Consider the following 22,431-nt stretch of genomic DNA (forward strand, 5'->3'; position numbering starts at 1 on the left):
GGGGGGAAGGGGGGAGCGGGCTGGAGCCGCCCGGCGACGCCGACCGAGCGCCTCCGTGCGTGCGCGCGCCGACGCGCTGCGCCACTTCCGGCGCCAGCGGAACTCAACCCCCCCCACGTGACCCGGGGGGAGAGGGAGGAGGCGCCTGCGTCACGTGAGAGCGGCGCCGCCCGCCTCCCCGCCTGGCGCCGGCGGGAACCGCGGGGACTCGGGTTCGAGTCCCCCCGCCGCCGCGCACCGCGTGCGGGCACCCATCATCGGTTGGGGTGGCGGGGGGGGGGAGGGGGGTGCCCTCGTGCCCTTCCCACCCCACTCCTCTCCCCCCCGCCAAGGACACGCCGCAGGCCAGGCCTCGTCACCCAGATGCCTTTATTGGTGCTCGACACCCGGCTCCCCCGCGGGGACGCTCGCTCCCCAGGGGACACCCACGCTCCCTGGGGACACCCACACACTTCCCCGGGGATGCTCACTCCCCCCGCAGACACCCACTCCTCGGGCCAGCCCCATGGGGGCTGCAACGGCCCGGCGGGTCCCGGGGTGCCCCACTCCACCCCCCTCCCCAGAGCCCCCACCCGCCGGCGGGCGAGGGTCCTGTCGCGCTGGCCGGCCACGGGCGCGTGCAGCGAGGTCACCCCGGCGTGCGTGTGGCCAGCGCCTCCTGCATCTTCTGTCGGCAGCGGGCGTAGCGGTGCCGCAGCCGTCGCACGTGCTCCTCCTCCTCCCGCTGCAGGATGCGCAGGAAGTTGTGCAGCTCTGGCAGCGTGAAGGCGTCCCACTGCGGGCACACGGCCGCCATCGCGACGGGGACGTGGCATGTGTGTCCCCTCCCACGGCCACGTCCCCCCCGGGAGTGCGGGCACCGCTCCCCTCCCTGTCCCCGCACTCACGTTCACCTCCCCAGTCTCGTTCTCCTTCAGGACGAAGCTCAGGACCTTCTCGCTCGGGCCGGCCAGCAGCCGCAGCCGCAGGGGCTGCTCCTCATCGGCCAGCTTCCGCAGGTACACTGCAACGGCGGCCACGCGTCACGGGGCGGGCACCGCCACGGGGACATCGCCGCCACAGGGACACCGCCACTATGGGGACACCGCCACTGTGGGGACACCACTGCCACAGGGGACACTGCTGCTACAGGGATGCCGCCACCATGAGCACGCTGCCACCACGGGGACATCATCATCATAGGGGACAACCACTGCCATGGGGGACTCCACCGCCACAGGGGACATGTCCACGGTGACAGGGGACACTGTAACCAAGGGGGATACCACCGCTGCAGGGATGCTGCCGTTACGGGGTCACCACTGCCACAGGGGACGCTGCTGCTACGGGGATTCTGCCACCATGGGTATGCTGCCACCATGGGGACATCACTATGGGGGACATCGGGAGGCTGCTGCCATGGGGGACACCGCCACAGCCACTGGGAACACTGCCACCAAGGGGGAGACCATCATAACAGGGATGCTGCCGCAACGGGGATGCTGCCACCACAGGGACACCGCTGCCAGGGAGGACACCACCACCCTGGGGGACACCACCACCCTCGGGACATCGTCACCACGGGGCCGCCGCCGCCCAGGAGAAGATGCCACTGCCACGGGGACCGGGCTGCCCCGGGGCGCTCACCTTGCTCATCCTTCTCGGACCTCTCGAAGAGGGCGAACTTGCGGGGGTTGTCGACGACGGTGAACTTGCGGAGGAGGGCGTCGATGACCTCGCTGGCGCGGGTGTGCGAGAGGATGTGCAGGTGCTTGACGGTCCCCTTGGGCAGGTAGAAGGACGTGCGGCGCTTCACCGCCTGGGCGCGCGGCCCCGGCCGCCCCGCCTGCAGGGACGGCACCCGCTTGGTGGCCGGCACCGAGACGGGACGCACCAGCTTCAGCTGCACCTTGATGAAGCCGGTGTAGGAGCCGTCCTTGTTCTGGGAGACACCGGGCCGGGGGGTGTGAGTGGGGCCGGGGCAGCGCACCCGCGACCCCCCCCCCCCCCGGCCCCGTACCAGGCTCATGAAGAGGTTGCTGTTGATCTGGCTGTTGTACACCTTGATCCGCTGCTCCACCTGCGCCTGGTCCAGCTCTGCCTTCTCCCACTCGCTGGGCTCATCCTGCGCGACAGCGGCCGGGCTGAGCGGCAGCGCGGCCGGGGGGACCCCTGCGCCCGCCCCGGCGTCCCGCCGCCCCCCGGCCCACCCCGAAGCGCTGGCTGACGCACGCACGGGCGGCTGCGCGGGGTTGCATCAGCCTGGCTGGCGTTGAGCTGGGCCGCGCTGGGGAGACCCGGCTGAGCTCACCGCGGCCCCGGGGGGCACCGGCCGCCCCCCAGCCCTTTCCCCCACCCCTGTGCCGAAGGGATGGGTGAACCCGCCATGAGGACACCCCGGCACCCCGGATCAGAGAGGTGTCCCCGAGGCAGAGCACCGGCAGCCGCCAGCCCGGCACCGCGGCGGCGGGGCAGGCGAGGCGCCCGCGGGGACGCCTCGGGATTTGGGGCAGGAGGGCAGGGCCCGGCGGGGGGTGCAGCCCGCCCGTGCTGCCGGCCCCGCGCAGGGGGGACCCAGGCGTCCTCGCGCGGCGTCCCTGCCGCCGGCACCCGCTAATGAGTATTTACGCGGGGCTGCGGAGCCGCCGCGCAGAGCTGCACGCGTCCCCACGGCGCTGCGGTCTGGGGAGCACCCACGGGTCCCACCCCACGGCGTACGGGCACTGCCGGACTCTGCCGGGGGTCCCCGGGGGAAGGGGACAGCTGCCAGGGTGCCGGGGGGCGGCTCACCCCGGCACCCCCCAAACTCTGTCCTCTGCCCCCTCGCGGAGCAGCTCCAGCCCTGGGGGCCGTGGGGCGGCCGTGCCGGGGTGCCGGGCAGCGAAGCCCCACTCACCCCACTGCGCCTCGCCTGCCCCACAGCCCCGCGCCCAGCCGGGCAGGGCCACCCGGACCCACGGCACGGACACACTCACCGCACAGCGGGGCCACGCTCGCCCCCCTGCTCGCCCCACAGCAGCCCCACGCTCAGCCCCACACTTGCCCCACAGCAGCCCCATGCTCAGCCCCACGCTCAGACCCAAGCACCCCACGTTCTCCCCACGGCGGGGGGACACCTGCCCCCCACCTCCCCCTGCCCCCCAGCACCCCGCCCCGGTGAGGGGGGGGGTGTGCGCCCCCCGGCTGATGTCACCCCGCTCCCCCGTGACGTCACAGCCGGCGGCGCGGGACCGACCTGGCGGCGGCGCGGGCGGCGGCCGAGGGAGGTGCGGGCGGTGTAGAAGAGCTCGGGCTCGGAGTCGGAGTCCTCCTGGCTGCAGTAGCCGCTGCTGGCCGCGCTGCCCGCCGTGCCCCCCGCGCCGCCCCGCCGCAGCGCCAGCGCCGCCCCGCAGCCCCCGGCCCCGCCGCGCCCGGCCCGGCCCCCGGCCCCGCCGAGCCCGCGGGCACACGGGCACGCCCGGCCCCGCGCCAGCCCGGCCGGACCCCGGGATGCGGCGCGGCCCGGCCCGCTCCCGGCCCGGCCCAGCCCGCTCCTCGGACCGGCTCGGCTCCGCCCGGCCTCGGTCCCTATCGCGGCTCGGCTCAGCGCAGCCCCGTTCCTCGGCCCGGTCCCTATCGCGGTCCCGGCTCGGCTCAGCCCGGTCCCGGTCGCGCTCCTGTCGCGGTCGCGGTCCCGGCTCGGCGCGGTCCCCGTCCCGGCCCCGCCCCGGCCGCGGGGCTGACGCGGTGGGGGGCGGCGCGGCGCGGCCCCGCTTCCGGCGGTGATTTCACCCGCGCCCGGACCCGCCCGCCCGGACCCACCCGCGCCGCGGCCCCGGCCCCGGCCAGCGCAGCGTGGGCACGGCCCGGCACGGCTCGGAGAGACCCCCGTGGCACAGCCCGGCCCCGCACAGCCCCACACAGCCCAGCATGGCACAGCCCAGCGCCGCACTGCCCAGCACAGCCCAGCATGGCATGGCTTGACTTGGCATGGCACAGCGCGGCACGGCCCCCCCGCCCCAGTTTGGCCGCCCCGCGCTCTCCCTCGCGGCCGCGGGCCGGGCCCTACCACGTTGGTGTCCTTCTCCAGCGCCTGCTCGGTGCCATCGTCCTCGTCGCCCGTGCCCAGGGGGCCGCTGCAGTCCAGCCGCACCAGGGCCCGGCACCGGTAGTGGCAGGTGAAGCTGCAGTCTGGGGATGGGGACAGGACGGGGGGGGCGTCAGTGGGGGCACCCATCCCCTGGCACCCCAAATCCAGCTGGCGGGGTTTCGGGGTGCATCGTGGTGGGTGCCCGCTGAGGCCGGTGTCACCACTGCGGCCTGGCCGGGTTGGTGGCTGTGCTAGAGGCGGTGCCGGTACCCAGCGGGGCAAGGGCTGGTGCCCAGTACCCCAGTACCCAGCGCCTGGGACACCACCGCCCCTGGTGCCGGCTGCCTGCCCACGCTCTGCCGGTGCCAGGGCCCAGGGAGCAGCACTGGCGTGGCACGTGGTGCCGTGCTGCTGGCCATCACCGCGGTGCCCCGGCTCCCTGCCCGGGCTGGCCGGTGCGGGATGGCCGTAGTGCCCACTGCCCGGTGCGGGTGCCCGGTGCCTGGTGTCCGGTGGGGGTGGTTGGTACCGAGACGCCCAAACTCGGTACAGAGAGGCCCAGTGCTGGGACGCCCACGCCCAGTGCCGGGAGGCTTGTGCCCAGTGCCGGGAGGCCTTCTGCCCAGTGCGGGTGACCAGCACCAGGATGCCCTGTGCCGGGTGTGGATCCCTGGTGCAGTGGGGATGCCCGGTAACAGGATGCCCAGTGCCTGGGGGGGTGGGAGCCCAGTACCAGGATGCCCGGTGGGGATGCCTGGTAACGGGATGCCCGGTGCCAGGATACCCGTGCCCAGTGGAGTTGCTCGGTGCCCGGGGGCGATGCCCGGTGCCAGATACCCGTGCCCGGTGGGGTTGCCCGGTGCCGGGATGCCCGGTGGGGATGCCCGGTAACGGGACGCCCGTGCCCGGGGGGGATGCCCGGTGCCCGGAGGCCCGGTGCCCGGCGGAGGGAGCCCCGGGGCGCGGCGCGGTACTCACGGCGGCACTGGAGGCTCTTCCTGCCGCCGCCCCAGACGAAATCCCCGCAGAGGTCGCACCAGGTGTGGAGCCCGCGGCGGCGGGGCTCGAAGCGGTGCCCGGCTCCCGGTGCCGCCGTCAGCCGCGGGTCGGGGTGAGCCCCGGGGCCGGGCCGGCGGGCCGGGCTGATGCGCAAGGCGTTGGCCCGCTCCAGGCGGCCCCGGCCCGGCCGCGGCTCCGGCTGCAGCTCCCGCAGCTCGATGAGCTCCATGGCGCGGGGGCCGGCACCGGGGATGGGGCCGGGGCGGGGACCGGGAGGGGCCGCCCCGTCCGGGCACGGCGGGGGAAACTGAGGCAGGGGCGGGGGAGCCGAGAAGCGCCCCGGGGTCCCGACCGCCGCCCCCGGTCCCGGCAAGCCCGGCGGGGCGGGCTGGAGGCGGGGATGAAGCTCCCGGAGGAAGGGGGGGGAGGGGGGGGCAGTCTCTCGGCCACCTCTGCCAGGGCCGGGGCGAGCCTCGCACCGTGCCTCAGTTTCCCAGCGGGGAAGGGGACTGGGGGGACCCCCGGCGGCGGGCGAGAGCAGCCAAACCCCCCCTGGAGAGCCTCTGCGCTCGGTCCGGCCACGGCCCCGGCCAAGCAGCCGGGGCTCAGGGTGAGGAGTACTCCCGGCTGCTCGGCCGGGGCCGTGGCCGGACCGAGATGGTTTCCTGCCCGTTGCTGTGGCTCCTGCAGCAGCGACGCCGGCACAAAGCCGGTTTCAGGGTGGGGGTTCTAAGGGACCCCATCAGAACAGGAGATGCGTGGCGGTGCCGGCACCATTCAACTTTCCCAGCCGTGCTCCGAGCAAGGCTCCAGCGCTGGGGCTGCTGGCTTGGGATGAGGTGGGGGATTCGCCCCAAGGCACAGCAGGCCACCAGTAAACCCTGTGGAGATGCTGGTGGGCAGGGGGCCAAGCCCTGGGTGCTAACATTACATCAGCTAAGGGGGGGGGGTGTGTGCGTGTGTGTGTGTGATCATCCCTGTGAGATGGCAGATGACAAACACCCGAGAAACTCATCTGCTTTCTCACAGCGCGGTGCTCGTGCTAACCACATCCTCTGCTCTAACGACCGTGGCCAAAAGATAAGAGGTGGCACGGAGGCCTCCTCGCCCCCTGCCCTCCCCTGGCTCATGCGCCTCGGCCGCAGGAGGCTTGGCCCTTCTGGTAACCATAACCTTATCGGCTCTTTTTTGGGGGTTTACTGGGATTTCTGTTGTTGCAGAGGGGCAAAAGGGACACACACCCCTCTCCCTGGGTGCGAGGGAGGGGAGGAAGCAGCTCAGCATCTTCAGCCAGGAGAAAGCAAGCAGGAGCCGAGCAGCGGTGGGGCACATAAGGAGGTTTATTAGGGAAGGCTGCCTGGGGGGAAGGTGGGAGAGAAGGCGAGCCCGGGCAGCGCTGCCCGGGGCTGGGAGGAAGGAGAAGGGGTCTTTGCCAGCTTCTCCTCTCCAGCCGCTCGGCTGCACGCTGGGGGAACCCCCGCCTCACCGAGCCACGGGCCAGATGCCGGTCACTGCTTCTCTTCGGGATCCTCCGCTCCCCTCGGCGCCCCGGCCATCAGGTTGCAGGCAGCCTTGTGCTTCGGCCAGTGCTGGACCTGGCACGCCCTGCGGAGGGGAAGGCTGCGGGGCTCTGCTGCAAGGTGGGGCACCCACAGCTCGAGCAGGACACAGCGGGACCACGTCCATCCTGGGAGCGAAGCAGTGACAAGGACAAACCCCAGCACCACGCTGCTCCGGGCGCTGGAGGATGGCCAAGCATCACCCAACAGGGAGGCGGACGCGGCCCCCAGCTCTGGGGGCTAAGAGGGTTTAAAGACCCTATCACCAGACCTCGCCAGATGGTTTAGCGCCGGAGAAGATCTAATTTACTGCCACCGTCCCAGCTGCTGCATCCCAGCCTGTCACCCACAGCCACACAGCCACAGGCGCTTTTCTTCCCCCCGCTGCCCCCCCAAGGTGCCAGGGAAGGAGACAGTGTCACCGCAGGAAACCCAGCCCCGTCGCTGCTGCGGGTGTGGGCACAGGCAGCTCAGCACCCGCCAGCAGCGACACAACAGTCACTGGCGTCTCCTCCACCAGCGTCCCGGCACACCAGCCCCACCGTAAGATTTGGAGCGGCAAGCGGAGAGCCAGCAGTGCTGGGACCCACGGCTTCCCTCAGCCCTCCCACAGCATCCTCCAGTGAGGCCTGGGGTGCTGGGGGGAGCAGGGGGCACCGGGGGGCTGCGGGGGACGTCAGGGGGTGGCAGGGCTCCCTTACCGTGCGCAGTACCACTCGTTCCGGCAGCGAGAGCACCGCTTGGCCGCCTCCGCGCCGCACACCCTGCAGCGGGGCTTGTCAGGGGCCAGAGCCTCCATCATGTCCAGGCTGTAGGTCTGCACCCACCTGCGGTGGGCAGGAATGGGGTGAGGCTGCTCGCAGGGAGCTGCCGACATGCAGCGAGCTGTCCCCGCTGCACCCAGCCCTCCGTCCTCCCAGTGCCGAGCTCCAGCCCCTGCCGACGGGGACACTGGCTCCACTGGGCACCTTCTGTGCACGTGCCAGGGCATCACCTGCGTGCCTGGAGCTCCAGCTCCTCCTCGGTGGGGCTGAAGACATGCTTCACCTGGTGCTTGGCGATGGCCTCCCACTTCCCCGCATTTTTCTTGAAGACGTGGTCCCAGATGACGGGAACCTGGCAGGAGAGGCAGCACGGGAGGAAGGGGTGCTCACAGCCGGACTGGGCGCACCGTGGCACAGCGGCATTCGGGGACGGGGCTGCGGCCAGCCCTGGGCGGGAGGAGCGCGGCCCCCCGGGAGGGCGAGTGGAGGCAGCACACGCAGAGGGGAAGGCGCAGGGGGTCGGGGTCTGCTTTGGGGTACAGGGAGGGGATGGATCCGCGTGCCAGCGAGCATTCAAGTGAAACAAGGCAAAACCTTCGGGCTCCAGTCAGGAGCCAGAGCTCAGCCCGGAGGCCCAGGCTCCCAAACAGCAAGCCCCGGGATCTCAGCGCCTGGCGTGCCGGCAGCGGCGTGAACCCCGTGCTCCGGAGCCGTTTGCCTGAGCAGATTTTTCCACTCGTCACTTCCCCGAAGACGAACACCCGGGGAAGGGCTGGCCGGCGCAAAAGGGAAAGCGCCAGCCAAGAGCGGCGCGTGGAGTTTGGGCTCTGGAGAGGACGACGCTGCTTCAAACAGCGCTGCCTTCTCCAGCAGAGTAAAAATAGCCAGGCTGGAAGGGGAGGAGGCTGCTCTGGGAGCAGCCGAATGGAAAAACGCCTTTTCGAAGTTTGGCTCGGCGACAAGGAGCGAGTTCACTGCTTTCTGGGCAGAGCGGGGAGCCCATGTGTGTGCTTCCAGCTGGCTCCCCCTGCTCGCCCACCGGGCTCAGCCCCAGCCCCTGGCAGAGGCAGGAGCAGCGACGGCACAAAAGCAGAGCTACAGAGATGGGCAGCAGCCCGGGCGAGGGCTGGACGAGGTCCCCAGCGCGGCAGCTGCCTGTCCCTGCCCCAGCGACGCGCTGGCACTTGAGGCACGTGGCGCGAAGCCGCAGCCACCTCCGCCCTGCTGCCACGGCCAGCTCCAACCGCTCGCTGGCAGGTCTGCGGCCGTCCCAGCCCCAGCTCCCGGCACGGGCCGTGCCTGCGGCTCAGCCGCAGCCAGCTCCGCCGGGGGACATCACCCTCCGGCCGGGCCACGCAGCCAGCGGCGCCGAGGGCAGCGTGCTCCCCTCCGTGCTGCCCGACCTGCCCACCTGCTGCGGGAAGCGGCGCGGAGCCTCCCCGCAGCTCCAGCGCTGGGAAGAGCCTCTTCTCAGCGGCCTCGCTGCAGACCTGCCCACACACACGGTTTCTCCCCCCCAGCTCACAAGACACACTTTTCTCTGGTGGTTGCCACTGCACGGATTAAACCCCCAAGGACCCCTGGCTGTTTGAAGACCCTCGGGGCCCAACTCCCGAGCCCCAGACATCAGCTGGCACCAGTCTGACTCCAGCCCCTGCCATCAGACCCTGGTGTCCCTCTGTACACTGTGTGCCAAGCAGCCCCGGGCCAGGGCTGTAAAGAGGGCTCTTCACTGGGGAGCCCAGAATCCAGCAGGAAAACACTGATAAATGTTAAATAAAGAGTTAATTGTCAAAACAAGCTGGCGGTTGTCTCTGTCCCAAGCAGCCACCACCCCAGGGACTCCGTGCAATCTGGAGATATAACTCAGCATCTATGTCTTTAGATGCAACTGCTTGGCCATGGGCTATAGAAGGACAAGGCTCTCGTGTCATCCACGGACAATTCTGCTGGCAATAATGTGTGTAACTGTGAAATGGGTGCTTGGCTGCTTCACCAGGGCACCACCTCTCCAGAGCTGAGCTCAGGAGAAGGAAAAGGGGGTGGGGAGCTATCACACTGAAAGCAGAGCGGCTGGAGAGGTGGAGGAAGAGCCACAGGATACCTGCTCCAGGACAAGATCCTTTTTTGGGGGAGCCGGTTCTGTCACCGCAAGGTGGCTCAGAAATCTCTGCATCTCCACCAGGTTGGGCAGCTGGTCAACGAGGACGTCTGTCAGGAATGCACGGAGCTGCAGCCACGGAGGGGAAGAGCAGAGTGAATGGAGAGATGTCAAGACAAGGGAGCCAGAGCTGGGGAAGCAGCATGGCAGGAGCAGCGATCTGTGGGGCACCGGCAGAGCGACCCGCGGGGGTCCCACGAGGTGCACTCGCAAACACAAGGTTTGCTGCTGCTGGCAGGGTGACAGACCCCGCTGCTCTCCCACCACTGGCTGCTAGCAGCCCACGGCAAGGATGGGGCGAGATGCCCAGAGGTGCCTAGCGCTGGCAAGGTCCTACTCCATGCTGCGGGGCCCATGGCCTTCGTGGTGCGGGGTCCTACCTTGAGGAGCTGGCTCTTGTTGAAACCATCGAAGTGGTATTTGCGCTGGCACTCGGGGCTGAGCAGGAGGTTGAGGAGGGCAAGCCACACCTGACCATCGAGTTTGGTCATCTTCACCTGGTCTTCAGGGGGCACCACGTGCCACGTGCCATTCTCAAACTTCTTCAGCTTGCCTGAGGGACAGAACGACACGCAGCTCCAGGGGGAGACAGCGCTGCCCGAGGGAGGACAGCCCAGCAGCGGGGATGCTGGCCTGCGCTCACAGCCTCACAGAGGCAAGACCTCTGCTTCTGTCTGCCTCGGTTTCCCCACCCCTTTGCTCAGCGTAGCAGCCTTCTTGGTACGGATACAATATGTTAAGAGAGCATGAAAAGTATAAGGAATATGTATTAAAACAATAGGGCTGTGGCAGGAACTGAAAGATCCCTGCGATATCTCCCTCTGTGCTTGGCCAGGAGCGTAGGGCACTGGTGGGGGAGCCCATGCTGCAGCAACAGAGCAGCTGGAGAGACATGTTTTGGGGTATCAGCGTGGCCAATACCTGCTCTTCTGGAGGTTCTTCTGCCTAGGAAAGCCAGAAGTAGCACGAACGCAACAGAAGGGACAAAACAAGCTCCAGGAGCTACTGTGCTGCTCCAGGGCATGGAGCGGGATGTGACCCTGCATCTACGCAGCCTGGAAATGCCTTTGCACTCTTGTTTCTCTCCAGTGCCTCCCTCAGGGCCCTGGATCAAAGCTCCCTCTGACACCCTGAGCGCACAGGCGGAGAGCAGGGATGTGTTTCCTGTCCGGGGGAAGGAGGGAAGCTCCCACATCCAGCCAGGCTCCTCTCGGCAGGCGCAGAGCCATGCGCTTCCCAGCACCTCTTCCGCCCCTGCCCGTGCCGTGACCCCCGGGTGCCGGGCTGGGGAGGGGTGTGGGTTCCCACGTCCCAGGCTGTGCCCCACCACCACCCAGAGGCAGGCAGCGGGGAAGCTGGGGGGTGGCGGGGGGATACGCCTGGCTGCATGGGTGTGGGAGGCAGGGCTGATGGCGCAGGCGATGGCCACAACCTGATCAGAGGCCTTTGGCTCGATGACCAGCAGCTTCAGGGAGTTTGCTGCCCAGGAGAGCCTGTGCCTGGCTCCCAGGAAGGTGCAGGGGCTCCTGCAGCAGACCCGTCAGGGGATGCAGGTCCCAGCACGCACCCCAGGCACCAGGGGCCACAATCCATACCTGCTTCGCGGCAGCTCCAGGGGCAATGCTCCACCAGCTGGACCAGGAGGCAGGGCAGGTTGTGGGTGCTCAGCATCCGCATCAGCGCGCTCAGAGGCAGGCTGGAGATATCACAGAAAGGGGACATAGTGCTTGCAGACAAATGCCAGAACAGATACAAACGCTCCCTGAGGCAACTGGGAGAGGCAAAAAAAGCCAGTGATCCGGGTTCCTCCAAGTACCAGGGAGCAGGGTGGAGTGCTGCTGCGTTTGCCCCCCGGGGCACAGTGCCGCTGCCAGCAGGGACACAGCCAGCTGCTGAAAGGGGCCCAGGCGCCTGCTGCGACCCCACGGCAGTCCCAGTCGGAGAGCTCGGCGCTCGTCCTCTGCTGCTGCTGGGCACCTACCTCTCCACCTGATCGGTGATGAACCGCAGCATGGACAGGGCTTTCAGGGAAATCTCAAACTCCATCGTCTCCGCCTGCTTCTGCAGCTCCTGCAGAGGGACACACACAGCCCGGGAGCTTCAGGCCCCTTTTCCCAGGGGCTGCAGGCTGGCAGCCTGTTGGCTGCACATCGGTAACCACAGACTGGGGAGGAAACCGCAGCCCTGCGACACAAACTCTGCTTCTCATCTCGACCGTGCCAGCGCTGCCTGTGCTTGCAGCCCACTGTTGCTCGTCCCTCATCTGCCTACCCCTTACAGATCACGGGGGGCTGCCGGCAGCAGCGCCCAGCACAGGGACACCCCCTGAAAGAGGTCAGTCCCAGATGGCTCCTCTCTCCCCTTCTGGGATCATCTGAGGCCCACGAGATATGTGAGGCTGAGGGAGGGGGCAGCTGCATGATCAGCAGAGGAACTGGAGGAGGAGGAGGAGAAGGAGGGGGAGAAACTTGGCCCCGGCGCAGCTGCAGTCCTACATCCACTGCTCCTGGATCTGCCTCCCCCCTCCAGCTTGCGGAGTAGAATAGCTGGAGTATCTGCCTGCGGTTATCCCAGCCCGCAGCTGCGCCGCGCTCTCCAGCTACCCGGCCTCCTCCCCTTCCCAGGCAGCGCGGACACCCCGCTCCTGCCCCACGCGCTCAGGCTAACAGCCTGACCACCCTCTGACTCGGCCTCTTCGGGGACCGTCGGGATGGCTAGGCTGAGAGGTGCCAAGTCCTTCTTGAGGCAGAGCTTCTCCTCTCCGCTCCCCGACGCTCCGCAGCTCACATCTTCGTGCGCAGAGCACTGACCTCAGCAACTCCTACTCCTCTAAAGCGCCACTGCAACAGTTCCCTTCCAAATTCCTGTGGTGAGCAGCCCTGCGCTCCCCGTGCTGGAGCCCCACACGCTACCAAGAAAGCTTTTTGGGCTCTTCCCCTGCACCTCCCTCTCCACACTCCCTCCGTGAGACTGTTTCCTACAGCTCCTGCTGGCACCCAGACCTCATATCTGCTACCTTCAGGCAGGGACTATCTTGTCCGTGCTTCTGGGGGACAGCAGAGCAGGTCCTGCTCCAGGGGTTACCACCGTACACAGTCACAAAGGACAACAGGCTCCACAACACAAGAGAGGGCAGGAACAGCTCTTTAGTAGGGGGTTATTGTATGTAGAGTCAGGAGGGGCTGGAATGAATCAGAGGAAACCAGGCTCCTTGGGAGACGAGCACTTTTTTGAACCCTATTGGCTAGAAAAGGTCTTTTTTTTTCATTGAGCCATGTCAAAGCTCTAACAGAGACACCCCCTTCCCCTCCACAGCTGGGAAAACATTTCCTGGAAAACATCCCTATTGTGCTGCAGAGCCCTGCACTTCCTTCCCTTTCTGGAAGAGGAGCACGTGCTCGGGCAACAAGCCAAAGGATGGAGGAGATGCGGGGACGCACGGCCAAGCTCGCAAGCTATCACTTTAACTCCACTTCTCCAGCCAGTCCTCGCGATGTGTGCAGGTGAAGGAGAAAACTCGAGGTGCTGAGAAGCAAAGTCCCAGAAACAAAGAGAGTTCTCGCACCAGGAAGGTGTTTGCGGCAGCCCTGAAACTCCTGACTGGGAACAGCTCCGGGCTCGCCGCTGGTCCCTACCAGCACAGAGAGCAGGTATTTCTCAGAGAGCTGAGGAATTTGGGAGGAAACACCTTAGGACAATTCCTATTTGTACCATAAATTGGCTTAGGGAGGGACCCCTCTCATGGTTAACCCTGGCTGGCTCCAGCGGCAGCCTGAGCTAAGGCGGTTTCACAAGCTCCCACGAGACATACCCGCACAGCTTTTGAGAGCTACAGCAAAGAGCCAAAACCCTGCACTGAATATTTTGTGTCACCGTCAACTCTCCAGCGTGCCCCCACCCGGAGTGCCAGCTCAGACCGCGTCCTGCAGGAAGCCCCAGGCTGGCACTGTCACGAGAGCGGGCGGAAGCGCGGCTGCTGGGAGGGAGGTGGGTGCAGCCGCCAGCCCAGCCGAGCAGCTGGCACGGACCAGAACCAGATGCCCTCCGAGATGGGCGGGAGGTGCTGGGATTGCAGCCAAGGGGTTCTCCACGGGAAGACCCCCCATGGCCTCTTTGGGCTGCCCACATCCTCCAGCTGTGTCCCAGTGAGCTACAGGAATTTCTGCTCACCTGCATGGACGAGGGGCTGGCCAGATCCTCGGGACGAAACTCTGCTGAGGTCACTGACTGTCCATTGGTGCTCCGAGCTGCGAGCAGCGTCAGTTTTCGGTGGCAATAATCTATTAAGTCCAGAATGCTGTCCTCTGCTGACTCGCAGATCTCCTTCACAACAACAAGAGCTTCAGAGAGGGCCAGCCTCCTCAGCCGTGGCTTTCCACTCCCAGGGGTTTTACACTGAAAAAAGCTGAACGTGCCTCTTACCTTGTGAAAAAACACCGTCTCCAAGAGGTTAATGATGGAGGCTTCGTGATGCAGCTGTGGGAGGAAAGCGGCAAGAGTGACGTAACAGCAGAGTGGTCACCAGCACTGAGGACATAGGCAATGGGACCGAGAAAAGGGCTCTTCTAAGAAACTGCTTATGGAGCCGTGGCCAAACGCAAGTCCAAGAGCCAAATACAAGTGATGTAATCTTTCAAACAGCTCCAGTTCATACAGTTCATATTAATATTTATGTTAACATGCCTATGACACTATAACACGCTGACAGAGAACCACGCTTCCCAGCAGGCAGGCCTCTTCAGGGCTCTGTCTCTGCGCTACAGTGACAGTACAACCGTAGCCCTCTGGCAAGCTGCAGCCCCCAGCAGTGGCATGGAAACACTGCCCATGATGGGACAGCGCTCTGCACGGCTGTGCTGCTCAGCCTCTGGGTACCGGGGCAGGCAGCCTTGTCCCAAGGCTGGGAACAGGGGGACGACTGCCTGGAGGCAATGCTGCAGACAAACGGCTGCCCAGGGAAGACACCACCTTTCCCCAGCAAGGTGTTACCCTGGACTGAAGATGGGCTAAAACTTCCAAGCCTCGGGCAGATCTCCCTTAGGTCAAGGGCTGCGTCCCTCCACAGGGAAGCCGAGCTCCTGAGATCACTCCCTTGCCAAGAACAGTCCAAGCGACTACTGCTCCCAGAAGCTCGGTAAGAAAAAGCTACATTTTTCTTAGCCCAGAGGCACACCACCTCGGAGAGCCCTGGTCATAGGTGCCAGAGGAAAACAGCACTCAGAGGGGGGCAAACGCCCCAGGGGTGCTGCTGCCTGGGAGTGAAGGTAGCACTGAGTCGTTGGGAGCTGCAGGCCAGGAGCACAGCCATCTCCAGGAGAGGCTTCTGCTGCAGCCGGCAGCTGCCGCCAGCCCCTGTGCAGGGTTAGGCAGGGCGCAGCCCTCCACGGCGCTGAGCTCCCCTGGGAGCAGGTCCCTGTCCCTCCTCGGGGCGAGGACATGGGCTTGTTGCTTATGGCTTTGGGAAACCTGGTGCTTCCCACTGTGTCACACTGCGCACCGCAGCTTCTGAGCCCGGCGAGGCGTAAAACCCCAGCTCTGAGATCTTCAGGGCAAGATCTATTTTTAAGCGTAGCAGTGCCCACCCAATTTCCAGGCTTGTTCCCACTGCGCCCTGCACTCACCACCACGTAGATGGGGAAGGTGCTTCTTGGCTTGAAGTCCTCCAGCCGGCACAGCACGGGAAAGATCTTGTGCTTCCAGATCTCCACGGAGATCAGCTCCCCAATGAGCACAGGAATCTAGACAGGGAAGGGATGGGGGAGCGAACCTGTTCAGAGCAGTGCCACAGTGGGAACCAGTTTTCTTGCTAATGCTCAGCCGCACAGGCTTTTCGGAGTCATCCCATGGAGGAGGGTGGCCTTGGGGCGCACATGGTCCGTATTCACCCAGCTCAGAAATCAACAGCTTTTCTCCAACACGAGAGGGCAGGGAATGCTCCTGGGGCGGCAAAGGGGGAAGATGACCGCCGAGGCGCAGGGCAGGTCTGGGGCACCACATGTCCTGGTGCAGCCCGGCGCGCTCTGGGGCAGCGACACCGCGGGTATCGGGCAGCGACACGCAACTGGAGGGGCTGGTGCATGAAAGAGACTAAAACAACCTCCAAGAGAGGAACCAGACACCAGCAAGCAGAAATACCACAGCTTGACCTTTAATTTTTATAAAAAGCAAAACTGGCAAACCACCAGTCAAACATCTTTGCCGGAGATACAACAGATCCTTCACTGTTTTATTCCAAAACTGCACATTGTCCGCGGGACAGCCCCAGCTCGAGGCTGAAGGCCTGGCGCGGGGGTTGCGGCAGCACCACGGGAGGCTCACCTTGGCGTAGGTGACCAGCAGCTCGGTGAGGAGCTGCTCCTGGCCCGTGGAGGCACTCAGGATGGCGTGCATGTTGAGCTTCTCCACGCACTCGTGCTGCCGAAGCCATCTGCGGGGCAGCCAGCAAGGACGTCAGTGCCAGGGACCTCTGGCCACCGGCTCTGGAGCTCCGCTGGGCTCCTGGGGAGGGTCCCTCGTGCTCCTGGCACCCCCATCCCCAGAAAATACCCACGCCTGCCAGACACCCCCAAACCCCATGCCGTACCCCGAGCCTGCGCCCCCCTGGGGCAGCGGCTCCACCTGCAGCAGCCCCAGCCCTGCTGCCCTCCTGCCTGCCCCCAGCAACGCCCACCATGAGACACCCCACTGGGGACACCCCCGAACCGAGGGTCCTCCTCTTCGCTGCCCCTACCCATACAGACATCCCAGGCCTGGACCCTTCCTTAACCCCCCACCCCCCACAGACCCTCCTCTCTCTCCCAGCCCTGCCAAGAGCGCTCCGGAATTGGGGACCCTCCTGTCCCCCCAGCCTATCTTGACCCTCTGGAGTCACCTCAAAACTGGGCCCCCTCCTCTCCACCCTATACCTTCAGAGGACCCCTCCTCACCCTCACCCAGACCCCAAAACCGGGGCGCCTCCTCTCTCCCCATGGGAGCATCCTTCTGTGGATGCTCCCCCCCCCAATCCAGGACCCCCTCCTCACCCCCACCCAGACCCCGAAACCGGGGCCCCTGCTCTCCCCCCACAGCCCCATCGGGGCCACCCCAAATTCAGAGCCCCTCCTTCGTGCTCCTCGCTCCCAGACCCTCGGGGCCCACCCCAGCACCGGGGTCCTCCCCCCGCGGACCCCCGCACCCCTGCTCGCCGGCGTCCCGCAGCTCGGTGCCCCGCAGGGCCCGCACCAGCGCCTCGGCCTCGGCGGGCGGCAGCGGACCAGGCCCGGCGGCCATGGCGGCGGCGGCGTCACTATGGCAACGGGGGGGGGGGGACACGACCCCCCCGGCGGCGCGGCTGCCGCCCCCTGGCGGCGCGTAGGAACCCCCGCTGCCCCCTGGCGGCGCGGAGGAGCCGTTGCCGCCCCCTGGCGGCGCGAAGGAGAGGCGGCGGGGCGCAGCGGGCTGCGGGGACAGACACGGGGGACGCGACGCGCGTGGGGGGACGCGCGGGCCCCGTCTGCCACCCCCGCCGTCACTTCCAGCACACGATGATGTTGGGGTCGTTCTCCAGGCGCTCGTCCAGCTCCCTGTAGCTCATGCCTGGGGGGGAGGCAGTGGGGCGTCAGTGGGGTGCCCGGCAGTGGTTTCGGGGGGGTTGCTTCCCTGGCAGCATGGGCTCGGCACAGAAGCTAGCCCGGGGCCCAGTCCCCCCGCGGTCTAAACGGGCGAGGCAGACCCCGAAGCCACGGCGCCGGCAGCCCTCCGCCTGCCGCCGGCCCTGAGAGCGGTGCGCAGGAGCCCGCGTCCTCACCGGTCTTGCAGCAGATCTCGTCGTAGCTGTGGCAGCCCGTGTACAGCCGGGCCGGGTGGCTCCGCTCGTCCCGCGAGACCTTGACCGGGTATTTCTGGAGCCGCCGGATAAGGCCCTTCATCAGGCCAAACTGGATGAGCCTCCTGAGGACGGGGAGGGAAGGGACTGGGACCACGGCCGAGGTGCCAAATTCCCACCACACCACCGCCTTGGTGCTCCCACCCACAGACGCAGGGGTTGGGCACCCCCTCCTCGCTCCCCTCCACGTCGCCGCCGCCCTTGGGGACCGAGCAGGATGGGGGTGCTGGCTCCCACCTCTCATCCACTCTCTGCAGCTGCAGGGTGTAGCGGGAGATGAGGTCTCGCACCGTGGTGCCGGGGCTCAGCCCGCAGTAGAGCTGGAAGACGTCCCTCAGGCTGGCTCGCTTGTGCCCTGTGGTGACGCGTCACCGCTCAGCCGCCTGCTCCCTCCAGCAGCCCCACGTGGTGGCCCTGCACGCACCTTGCTTGGTGACGTAGGACAGACACTCCTCCTGGAGGCACTTGTCATCCACCAGGTCCTGGACCTTCGGCGTGGTGCAGTAGACGTTGGAGTACTGGAGGGCAAGGGAACACGAGCGCCGCTCAGCCACGGCTCCGGGACAGACCCGCCCCGCTCCGAACCCTGCCGTCCCCCTGCCCTGCACGGCCACCCTGCCGGCGCAGCCCAAATCTCCCTCACGGCCCCGCGCGCCACGACCTGACCCACCTGGAGTATGGAGACCAGCGTGACGACCCCGTAGTACCTGCAGACGGACCGGGAGAGGTGAGAGCGGCAAAGACCCTCTCGGCCAGCACCCACCACCCTCCCGCGGGCTGGCCAGGCCCCCTTCCGCGCACTCACAGCAGGTTCTGCACCGCAATGCGCACCAAGTTCAGCTCCACGTCGGCTTCTGCGGAAATCTTCTGCACGTGCCGAAAGCCGTCGATGTAGGGCAGGATCTAGGAGGGGGGGAGGCGAGAGCTAAGAGGGGAGAGAGTGGAGGGGCTCAAGGCATCACACCGAGGCCCAGGAAACTCCCCTGCACCTGGGAGCACCCTGGGATGGGCGGGATATGTCCCCAGCAGCATTTAACCCACATTTTGGGTAAACGGGTCGCTCGCGGGCCTGAGCGCGAGGCAAGGGGAGCACCAAACAGTGCTCATCAACGTGGTGATCTCCGGGACAGCCCGACTCCCCTTGGCCAGGCTGGAAACACAGCCCGCTGAAAGCGTGCCACCCCCGGCCAACCACACGGACCTGCTGCGTGGTGAGGTCCCACTGGGAGTTGAAGAAGTCGTCCTTGTCCTGGGTGAAGACGGGGACGTCGTACTCCTGCACGATGGGGGGGTCCGGGCGCTGCTCGATCACCTTCAGGTGGATGGTGTTTGACTCATCTGGCCGGGGAAGGGGAAGCGCTCAGGTCCCACAGAAACCTCCGCTGCCTCGGGAGCTCGCGACCGCCAGCCCCAGGAGACCGCCACGCCGCGCAGAGGAAGGTGTCTGCGCCCCATAACCCCATCCCTCCCGGCCCTTTGAGGCACCCAGGGCAAGGCTGGCTCGGACGCCCTCCAGCTCCAGGAGCAGCGCAGGCAGAGCTGACCTGGGGCCAGGGCCGGTCCAGCTGCCTCCCAGCGCCGCCCTGCCCCGCTCCTGCGCTCGCTGCCGGGCTGGGGATGGCGCGGCTGCCGTACCTATGGGCAGGGTGCACCTTCCTTTGGCGTTCAGCTCCTCCAGCAGGATGGTCATGATGGGAACCAGCTTCTGTTTGCTCTCCTCATTGGAGATGAAGCCACTTTCCAGCTAAAGAGAGCAGCAAATCGAGTCAGCTCCTCCCCGCGGGATCACCGGCTACAGGAACCACAGGTCTCTGCTCCCACCCTCCCTCAAACTTCAGGTGAAACCAGCATGATCCCCTCCTCGCCGTAAACCCGGCCCCTACCCCAGCAACACCCAGTGACCCACAGCGTGTGCCAGGACACCGGTGACTGTGGGGCAGCCAGCCTCCCCCTGCGTCGGCTGGGGCCTCACCTCGAGGGTGGTGAGGTAGCCAGCCAGCTTCTTCACTATGGGCTCCAGCGCACAGGCCTTGGCTCTGGCATCGCACACGAAGCCCAGGTTGAAGAGCAGAGCGTTTCGGCTGTACTTCTTGTGCTCGATACAGACGGGGCAGCCGATCAGCTTCTTCTCCATGGCCGTCCTGTGGGAGGACCGAGGGAAGACCAGAATAACCTGCACTCACGGCCTCAGGGGGGGCCTGGGCCCCGCACAGGGCTAGTTCCCGCTCAGCTCTGGAGGTGGGGGCTTCTCTGCTGTGCAGGAGAAATGATGTCTAATGCCCATGTGCTGTGCAGAACACACAGTCTGAAGGGGGGGGGGGGAAGAGCCAACTATCAGAGATAAAACAGTCTCTTTCCAAAACCAGAACGGCTCACGGGACTTGTTTGACTTTCCCAGATTTGAGGCTGGCAGAGAACCACGCGCAGCACCAGTCACCCCCAGAACCAGGCACTCAGCCCCCCTGCACGGGTGCCTGCAGCCGCAGGGACGGAACGCTGGCCGGCACTCACACGGTGATCAGCTTGTTCTGCAGCTCGGGCTTCGTGATGACGTACACCTGGATGGTGTCGAACAGCTCCCGGGAGATGAAGTCCTCCGGGACCTGCAGCGGCACAGCAGGCCCCGCTACAGCCTCGCCTGGCTCCCGGGTCCAGGCCCCCAGGCCCAGCCCCAGGCCCCCAGGCCCAGGCCCCGATCCCCAGCCCCAGGCCCCCCGGGCCCGGACGCAGCCCCTCACACCTGGTAGGTGATCTTGGGCCCCAGCGTGGGGTGGAACTCGCTGAAGAAGACGCACTCGATCCTGCCGCCCATGGCTGACCGGCGAGGGGCCCGGCGCGCCACGGCCAGCGGAGGAGCAGGGCGCAACGCGCATGCGCCGCAGGCCCTGCCGGCCACCGTCGCGCCCATGCTGGGGGGAAGTCGCGGCGGCACCGGCGGAGGCGGGCTCTCGCTCTGACCGACAGCACCGCCCACCCGCTCAGCGGCGGCGGGGGCGGGCCCTAGCGCGGACGGACAGCTGGCCTCGCCCAATCGGAGTCCACCGCCCCCGGCCCGGTGTCGGCGGCGGCTCCTCTCCCGCCCCGGCTGCCATGGCCCTGACGGCCGAGACCGAGTCCCGCCTGTACCGGTCGCTGCGCGCCGCCGCCGGCGCCGCCGCCCACCTCGTGGCGCTGGGCTTCCCCGCCGCCGTGGCCGTGCTGGCGCGGCCCGGGTCCAGTGAGTGCCGGGGCACCGGGGGGAACCGGGGCGGGGGACCGGGTGGGGGGCCGGGCCGCTACGCCGCTCACCTCCGCGCCTGCCCTTCCCTTGCAGGCCTCTTCTCCTGGCACCCGCTGCTCATGGCGCTGGCGGTGAGTCTCGGGGGGCGGGGGGGGGGGCGGTCCCGCTGCGGTCCGTGGGGCCGAGTCGCGGGTTCGCGGCCCGGCGGTGCCAACCCCCTGCCCTGTGTCTGTGTGTCTGTCTGTGTGGGTCTGTCTGTCTGTCTGTGTCTGCGTGTCTGTCTCGGTGTGCCCCCGCAGTTCTCGCTGCTGATGACAGAAGCCCTCCTGATGTTCTCCCCGGAGACCTCGCTGCTCCGGTCCTTTTCCCGCAAGGCCAAGGTGCGGGCGCACTGGGCGCTCCAGCTGCTCGCCCTCCTCTGCGCGCTCCTGGGGCTCGGTGTCATCAGCTACAACAAGCACCTCAACGGCAAGGCCCACTTCGGGACGTGGCACGGGCTGACGGGGCTGCTGGCCGTGCTGTACGCCGGCGGGCAGTGCGCCGGCGGGCTGCTCCTGCTCTACCCCAAGCTGGCGAAGAACTGGACGCTGGCCAAGCTCAAGCTGTACCACGCGACCTCGGGGCTGGTGGGCTACCTGCTGGGCAGCGCCAGCCTGATGCTGGGCATGTGCTCCCTGTGGTTCACCGCCTCGGTGACCGGCGGCTTCTGGTACCTCGCCATGCTGTGTCCCCTCCTCACCAGCCTGGTTATCATGAACCAGGTCAGCAACGCGTACCTGTACCGCAAGCGGAGCCAGCACTGAGGGCCCGGCGTGGATCCGAACTTCCCCTGCTCGCACAGGGTCTCCCCGGAACTTGATTTCCACCTACTCATCTCCCGTTAGTCCTGGGTGGTCCGTAGTGTCTTGTCCCCAGGGAGCAGCTGCAACGCACGTGTCACCGAGCGGGCGGGAGCTGCCCACCTCACGCCCGCCTCGGTGGGCGACGCTTCCCAGCGCAGGTAACGCTGCCGGGCCCGGCGGCAGCTTGGTGCTCGGTACCGGACGGTTCACTCAGGATTCCTGCTCCCTGTCCCTCCCCTGCCCCCCGGGGCTGCTCGAAGCGGGCAGGACAGAAGCTGTCACATTCCTGGTGAGGAGTGAGGGCAGGGAGTCCCCGCTCGCCACGCAGGCAGTTTGGCCAGTGAAAGCGCAGGGCACTACGGTGGCTTCAGCCTGGCTGAAGTGGGGCGGCAGCATCCGGGGCGTCCGTCCCCACGCCGCAGCCCTGCGCGGGGACCTGGGGGCTCCCCTGCCCGACAGCCACAGACCCGGGCACCCATCGCCACGCACAAATCCCTTCCCATGGGCTGGGGCATCGAAGCTTCAGCCTGGCAGGAGGTGGGAGGGATCATTTTACAGAGCAAATTACCGAGCTGGGCTGCGAACCGGCAACCCGCGAAGTTTGGTCCCTGCGAGGGTCAGAGGGGACAGCGGGAGCACCGGGGCAGCAGGGCTCGGGACGAGCCTTCAAGCCAGCCCGCGAAACAGCCCTTGGGCAGGCAGAAGGGAACCTTCTCGCCTCGCCGGCGCAGCAGCCGTTGTTTCCAGCCTGCCTGCGGCTCCTCGTCGGCACGCACCCTGCTCTCGGCAGGGCCGGAGAGCTGGGAGCTGCTCCCGGCTGGGAAACGCCTCTGTATCCAGAGCTTTTATTCAATAAAGATTTCAGGCAGCTACAGCACGACGAGCCCTCTTTACTGCCTCGGGGGGCTGCTGGGGTGCAGGCAGACGTTTCCCTCCCTGCAGATTTCTTCCTCTTTGCGGAGGGTCTCTTCCAG

The 22,431-nt window shown here is 67.0% G+C and overlaps 4 protein-coding genes across 4 annotated transcripts; 1 reads left to right on the forward strand and 3 right to left on the reverse strand.

Annotated features, from left to right (window-relative positions):
• Nucleotides 1-334: 334 nt before the first annotated feature.
• On the reverse strand, nucleotides 335-5,276 carry RASSF1 (Ras association domain family member 1). The gene is made up of 6 exons (XM_075433018.1): nucleotides 5,027-5,276; nucleotides 4,028-4,149; nucleotides 2,000-2,104; nucleotides 1,627-1,921; nucleotides 888-1,003; nucleotides 335-775 (listed from the first exon to the last, which is right to left on the reverse strand). Exons 1-6 carry the CDS (start codon nucleotides 5,274-5,276, stop codon nucleotides 629-631), a joined length of 1,035 nt encoding a protein of 344 aa, XP_075289133.1. The 3' UTR covers nucleotides 335-628.
• A 1,099-nt stretch (nucleotides 5,277-6,375) lies between these two features.
• ZMYND10 (zinc finger MYND-type containing 10) lies at nucleotides 6,376-16,837 on the reverse strand. The gene is made up of 12 exons (XM_075432576.1): nucleotides 16,706-16,837; nucleotides 15,850-15,958; nucleotides 15,153-15,269; nucleotides 13,954-14,007; nucleotides 13,702-13,854; nucleotides 11,513-11,601; nucleotides 11,127-11,227; nucleotides 9,912-10,084; nucleotides 9,475-9,600; nucleotides 7,601-7,722; nucleotides 7,308-7,433; nucleotides 6,376-6,652 (listed from the first exon to the last, which is right to left on the reverse strand). Exons 1-12 carry the CDS (start codon nucleotides 16,798-16,800, stop codon nucleotides 6,556-6,558), a joined length of 1,362 nt encoding a protein of 453 aa, XP_075288691.1. The 5' UTR covers nucleotides 16,801-16,837; the 3' UTR covers nucleotides 6,376-6,555.
• Nucleotides 16,838-16,931: 94 nt separating this feature from the next.
• Nucleotides 16,932-20,295, reverse strand: NPRL2 (NPR2 like, GATOR1 complex subunit). Its single transcript, XM_075432579.1, has 11 exons — nucleotides 20,136-20,295; nucleotides 19,907-19,998; nucleotides 19,368-19,536; nucleotides 19,031-19,139; nucleotides 18,597-18,733; nucleotides 18,201-18,298; nucleotides 18,066-18,102; nucleotides 17,820-17,913; nucleotides 17,633-17,750; nucleotides 17,318-17,460; nucleotides 16,932-17,106 (listed from the first exon to the last, which is right to left on the reverse strand). The coding sequence occupies exons 1-11, from the start codon at nucleotides 20,205-20,207 to the stop codon at nucleotides 17,039-17,041; spliced, it is 1,137 nt and encodes a 378-aa protein (XP_075288694.1). The 5' UTR covers nucleotides 20,208-20,295; the 3' UTR covers nucleotides 16,932-17,038.
• A 153-nt stretch (nucleotides 20,296-20,448) lies between these two features.
• CYB561D2 (cytochrome b561 family member D2) lies at nucleotides 20,449-22,331 on the forward strand. Its single transcript, XM_075432578.1, has 3 exons — nucleotides 20,449-20,612; nucleotides 20,709-20,746; nucleotides 20,915-22,331. Exons 1-3 carry the CDS (start codon nucleotides 20,486-20,488, stop codon nucleotides 21,416-21,418), a joined length of 669 nt encoding a protein of 222 aa, XP_075288693.1. The 5' UTR covers nucleotides 20,449-20,485; the 3' UTR covers nucleotides 21,419-22,331.
• Nucleotides 22,332-22,431: the final 100 nt, after the last annotated feature.

This window comes from Opisthocomus hoazin, chromosome 11 (genome assembly GCF_030867145.1).
Source record: "Opisthocomus hoazin isolate bOpiHoa1 chromosome 11, bOpiHoa1.hap1, whole genome shotgun sequence".
NCBI lineage: Eukaryota > Metazoa > Chordata > Aves > Opisthocomiformes > Opisthocomidae > Opisthocomus > Opisthocomus hoazin.

What these genes read in the sequence shown, in the direction of transcription:
- RASSF1 (XM_075433018.1), bottom strand. Translation starts at nt 5,276, where the DNA reads ATGGAGCTCATCGAGCTGCGGGAGCTGCAGCCGGAGCCGCGGCCGGGC. An exon ending in TGGAGAAGGACACCAACGTG is followed by an intron (nt 2,105 to 4,027) that starts GTAGGGCCCGGC and finishes GCTGTCGCGCAG; the next exon opens with GATGAGCCCAGCGAGTGGGA. An exon ending in ACGAGACTGGGGAGGTGAAC is followed by an intron (nt 776 to 887) that starts GTGAGTGCGGGG and finishes GTGTGCCCGCAG; the next exon opens with TGGGACGCCTTCACGCTGCC.
- NPRL2 (XM_075432579.1), bottom strand. Translation starts at nt 20,207, where the DNA reads ATGGGCGGCAGGATCGAGTGCGTCTTCTTCAGCGAGTTCCACCCCACG. An exon ending in AAGGTGCACCCTGCCCATAG is followed by an intron (nt 18,734 to 19,030) that starts GTACGGCAGCCG and finishes TTCCCCGGCCAG; the next exon opens with ATGAGTCAAACACCATCCAC. An exon ending in CGAGATCTGCTGCAAGACCG is followed by an intron (nt 17,107 to 17,317) that starts GTGAGGACGCGG and finishes CCTCCCCCCCAG; the next exon opens with GCATGAGCTACAGGGAGCTG.
- ZMYND10 (XM_075432576.1), bottom strand. Translation starts at nt 16,800, where the DNA reads ATGGCCGCCGGGCCTGGTCCGCTGCCGCCCGCCGAGGCCGAGGCGCTG. An exon ending in AGACGGTGTTTTTTCACAAG is followed by an intron (nt 13,855 to 13,953) that starts GTAAGAGGCACG and finishes GTTGTTGTGAAG; the next exon opens with GAGATCTGCGAGTCAGCAGA. An exon ending in ATCACCGATCAGGTGGAGAG is followed by an intron (nt 11,228 to 11,512) that starts GTAGGTGCCCAG and finishes TGATATCTCCAG; the next exon opens with CCTGCCTCTGAGCGCGCTGA.
- CYB561D2 (XM_075432578.1), top strand. Translation starts at nt 20,486, where the DNA reads ATGGCCCTGACGGCCGAGACCGAGTCCCGCCTGTACCGGTCGCTGCGC. An exon ending in GCTGGCGCGGCCCGGGTCCA is followed by an intron (nt 20,613 to 20,708) that starts GTGAGTGCCGGG and finishes CTTCCCTTGCAG; the next exon opens with GCCTCTTCTCCTGGCACCCG. An exon ending in CGCTGCTCATGGCGCTGGCG is followed by an intron (nt 20,747 to 20,914) that starts GTGAGTCTCGGG and finishes GTGCCCCCGCAG; the next exon opens with TTCTCGCTGCTGATGACAGA.